Source organism: Octopus bimaculoides, chromosome 11 (assembly GCF_046866305.1).
Source record: "Octopus bimaculoides isolate indiv1 chromosome 11, ASM4686630v1, whole genome shotgun sequence".
Lineage (NCBI taxonomy): Eukaryota > Metazoa > Mollusca > Cephalopoda > Octopoda > Octopodidae > Octopus > Octopus bimaculoides.
Genome location: NC_142938.1, coordinates 81,645,898 through 81,650,897, shown reverse-complemented (window position 1 = coordinate 81,650,897; position 5,000 = coordinate 81,645,898). Strand labels below are relative to the sequence as shown.

Below are 5,000 nucleotides of genomic sequence, written 5' to 3'. Positions count from 1 at the left end.
TGCTAGATACTCCTTCATTCTGAATGAAAAGATGAAGGAAAGTGATGGCTGGTTCATTGGCGCGTACTGTTAGTTTCCCTCCTTTGATTTCAGATTGAATGGTTTGTGCCTAAAAAACATATATATTTAAAAAAACATATATATATATATATATATATATATACATATATAAATGACAAAAGATTTAAAAGTTCAGCAAATAAACATCTCTTTTACTACTCATGTAAAATGGTTTTCTAGTTACATCGGGCTTAGAATTCACCAAGGAAAGGTGTGTCAGAAGAAAGTGCGGGTTGAAAAACTAGAAGACGTGTGGCCAGAACCCCTGGAAAGAAACCGTAGCGAAGGTTATTCCACAGATGAAACGCAACAGCCAGGAAAAGAGATAGGCGTGAAGAAGCCATAGGTTAAGTGGCTGAAAATAAATGATGCAGTGAGCTATAAGAAATTCGACGACGTGGTAGCAAGAATGACCATCAAATTCAAAGGGAACAACGGAAAAAAAGCTCGAGAACTTGGTTAATATAATCTATCATGAAGGAGAGAAAACATTTGTACTTGAAACAACAGGGAATGGAGAATCATCGGCAAAGAAAGACAGATCGCAAGGAAATGAAAAAAAAGAAGAAAAGAAAAACTAAGACCCAAACGGAGGAGTGCAAAGGAAGAGGAAAGGGAAGGGATAAAACCACTATGTGAAAAGATTAAAAAAAAAGGGGCCAAAGAAAACAGAAAGAAACGCACTCAACATCAGAGCTGAAGACAACTCCTAAAGGTAGCAGTGCCGCCACGTCGAAGACAGTAAATGAGTAAGGGTCGAAATCGGACGTAATTCTTTCTGATAATGTCCTTAACCACTGAATCCTAAAAAAGAGCTGTTGAGGTAACAAACCACGAAACGTAGTTGAAATTTCTCATAACGAATTTAAACACTATTTTTCCTCTCTAAATGGCTGGTTCAGTTGAAAAATGTCACACATTGTTAATTTTCTCTTCACATTTTAAAAAGCCTGCTGCATTAGTTCTTTGTTTTCATACATGCATGCATACATACATACATACATACATACATACATACATACATACACACATGTATACTTCATGTCCCAACCAGCAGGTACTCATACCTTTAAAAACAAGGAATACTGGTGTGACACTCCAATAAAAGCATCATTTCGGTGCAAACATAAAAGACCTGATTTTGTTCTGTGGGACAGGGGACAGAAGTCAAACACTTTTGTGAAAGTCAGCTCCCCAGCTGATGTAAATGTACAATGAAAAGTCCAGGAAAATAAGAACATCTATGGCGAATTAATGTGGAACTTTTGTAGTTTGACCATGAATTCTTATTTGTCCCTATCATCATAGGTGCATTAGGTTATGTACCAACAAATTTGCACGAAAACTTAGAAATATTTGGCTTCGTGGAGAAAGAATAACAGAAACTGACGCAGATTCTCCAAATCCAATCTAATAGTGGCACGGTGAAGATTAGTAAGACATTCCGCAAATTCTCCATGTGAGATTCTTATGGGAATAGATACACACACTTGGGTGTATGCATCGACACTTCCACCCGCTCACCAACTAACTGAAAATGTAGTCTTGCTTTGTTAGCAGCCGGCTTGAATTCTCTCAAGGAAAACTTAAATTAAACTCAAAGAAAAATCATACACACGTACACAAACACTTCAGTAGAACAACACTTGGTTCCTGCACCAAAATGAACTGCTTATACGCAGATTAGGTATGTTATGTTTATGCTATGTATTCATGTATAATTTGCCGAAATTGTAGTAATCTTTAATGTCGGAAGCTGACTACAGCGGTTTGTATGGTTGGTGTTGGTTCTTGTAATGGGTGCTTCACCTGTTGGTTGTGCTTATTTTTCTTCTTTTTCTGGTGTATATATATATATATATATATATATATATATATATATATATATATATTATACACACACACACACACACACACACACACACACACACACACGGATAGTTAGGGAATGAAGGAGAAATGATAAAAAGATTTGACAGATATGTAAATAATTAGATAGATAGATAGATAGATATGCATGTATGTATATAATTCTGAGATACGTTTATGTGTGTGTTGGTGTGAGTGTGTGTGTGTGTGTGTGTGTGTGTGTGTGTGTGTGGGTGTGTGTGTGTGTGTGTGTGTGTGTGTTATGCGGTTGTGCCTGAGTATTTTTAGCATAATGAAATACAATGAATTTTAATCTTACAATTGTGAATGGCTGAATTGCTTTTATTTGAATTGGTTTCCGAGATGTCCAGATATAATCAGGTCCCATCATAACAGCAGCACCGACGTATACCGTTTTGCCAATTAAAGATGTGTCATTAAACGTATTCAATGTAAACTCTACATCAAAATAGTCTTCATTACTATCATGCGCATTTGATCGTACCACTGAAAAGGAAAAGATGTAGAACTGTGTTTAATCCCTTCAATGTAAAAAAAAAAATAAAAGGAAAATCAAATCATGCTAGCTTAATGGTTAATGTATCAAAAATCATAATAATGTGTTGATGATCACATCCCAACGAAGCTCAGTATATTTTATTCGCAAAGAAAGCATTTCAATCAAGTTCATTTTTCTTAATCAAACATATTAATATATATACTATGTGTTTTCTGCGCTGACATATTTGATTCAAGAAGCCAAGAAATTTTAATTGAACTAAAATCTCATCTTTAGAGATTAGAATAATCAGATTTTAATTCACTAATACGGATTTAAAAATACACGGGGGTGATAACCTAGAAATTTTAATTAATGATAGTGAATTAAATATCGATGGCAGTGACGTATCTGGTCTGTTGCTATGTGGTGATAATCCCTTAAGTGGTCTGGTCTTATTAGCCCGCTGCGGCGAAACATAATCTGATTGGTTTTGGTGGTCTGTTTCAAATGTACATTATACACGGTTAAGCGGTTATTAGTCAATACTCCAAATATTCAACTCGATCTATTGTGTTAATGTGTTTAGGGCAAAGAAGTTAATTTTGCAAGTAGATGGATCTGGGATGTGCGCCGTTGCTAGATACCACGTGCAAATAGCACAAGCTTTCTCCCCTGACTAAAATGAAGCTTAACAGTCGTCATTAGTGAGTATAGCTTGGCAGCCCATATCGCGCTTGCACCGATTGTTTTAGGTGTCTTTATAGTTGCGATCAGATATAGATATGCTATTGGTCCTGCAGTCCTTGAGCCAGTGGGACACCGAGAAAGTGATAGCCGGAGGGGGGAGCTGCAACAGCATTCTGCTTCAGTTCATTTTCTGCTGAGGATGATTGTAAGGCCACGGGTTTGATTCTGGAACCGGATAGCGTGTTGCATGCTTGATCAACACATTTCAGTTCATATTTTTTCCCCTCTACATAGCTGAAAATGAGTACGTACTTGCTCTCTACTGATGCAGTCCTCTTTCCTTCCAGTAGTTTCATCTTCTGTCTTTGAAGGATGAAGAGGCTGAGAGGTTTTCACTGCCTGACCGCGACTACGTTGGAATCGAAAAACAATTAACGAAAGCACGGTGTTTGTTATCAAATCATACTCGCTGGCCAGTGACAGCTCTGTTTTGGAGAATGAGGAGTTCGCCTAGTCATGGACGTGGTATGGTACGGATCCAATATTACAAACTAACGAAATAGTTGCCAAATATATAGTGCAAGCATTGCTTACATAATTTGTTTGACAAAGAGACAGAGACAGACATACAGACATACAGACAGACAGACATACAGATAGATAGATAGATGGATAGATAGATAGATAGATAGATAGATAGATAGATAGATAGATAGATAAATCGATCGATAGATAGTGAGAGATAGAGAGAGAGAGGTGGGGGCGAAAAATATGGTAAACAAGCTAACTTTGCATCCTGTTAACATTAGAGAAGCTTTAGCGAGTGATGTTACGAGGCGTTATTGCATTGTCCAACGCTTCATTCTAGAGACGTTTGTTTCACTTACATTTTCCGAAGAATATACGGAATCAATACAGGCAATCTCCCATTTTTTTAACAGTACATCTCGAAGTGTACACATAAAAGAAATAAACAACAGCATGCAAATATTGGAATGAAAAATCATTTTGGAGAGAAAAAGTCGAAGGCAGTCTTTACATGCTAGTGTTTACACCTTCACGAGACTGCTTCGAGATACGCTATACCAAAAGATATTTATTTCACGTTCTCTTGAAAGTTTATAAGACACTTATGATGTCAACAACATGATATTTATTTTTTTCCTTCCGATCTTTTAAACTTCTTTATAGCTAAAAAAATAAAAAGTCATCATATACGTACTTGAATTGGTGATGTATCCCATATCCAGATGTCCTCTTGAATACCCCGAATCTATTTCAGATTCAGTGAGACTACTTGCTATACTCGATGTGTTTAAACACTCAAAATTACGGCCATATCCTGTAACTCTTATGTTACATACAGTCATTACGGATGATACATTCAGAGGAGGGAACACATCAATTTTTATTTCGTTTGCTAAAATAGGAAGGTTTAACTTCAGCTTAAACAAAGCTGAGGCGTCCACACTAACTTCAGAAGGTCCAGTTAGAGTAAACGAAGCAGGGGTTGCATTGAACTGAAAGTAAATGTAGTAATTGGAATAAAATCATTGAAAATAAAATAACTATTAATCTCACTTATCAACAATTTCACACAGTTCATATACATGATAGTTTTGATTACAAGGAATCAATGGGGGATCAAGTTAGATTAAAGTGAAGCATGTCGGGAACTGGCAAGACGGAAGTACACACAAAGTAGACAGCTAAGTCACCCATCATCTTTGGTAATCCACAATTCCTATCCGAAAGTATCCAGTGATGAATGAAAACTTAAGTGTGGCGTATAAAAAAAAAAAAATTAAAGTAGAGGAATGGTTTATCTGGTATTGCAACAATTCTTTCACGAGGAGTTTTATTTTGACGTAAGCATAATGCA

The 5,000-nt window shown here is 36.5% G+C and overlaps 1 protein-coding gene across 2 annotated transcripts in view; it reads right to left on the bottom strand.

Moving 5' to 3' along the window:
• The window catches only part of LOC106869908 (uncharacterized), a 74,260-nt gene that overhangs the window by 41,085 nt on the left and 28,175 nt on the right, over window positions 1-5,000 (bottom strand). For both annotated transcript variants that reach the window (XM_089360472.1, XM_089360474.1), the window contains exons 8-10: window positions 4,341-4,638; window positions 2,249-2,436; window positions 1-109 (exon numbers count right to left, since the gene is read on the bottom strand). The exon at window positions 1-109 is cut by the window's left edge and continues 341 nt beyond it. In XM_089360472.1, coding sequence (XP_089216598.1) covers window positions 1-109; window positions 2,249-2,436; window positions 4,341-4,638 — 595 coding nt within the window. The remainder of the gene's footprint in view (window positions 110-2,248; window positions 2,437-4,340; window positions 4,639-5,000) is intronic.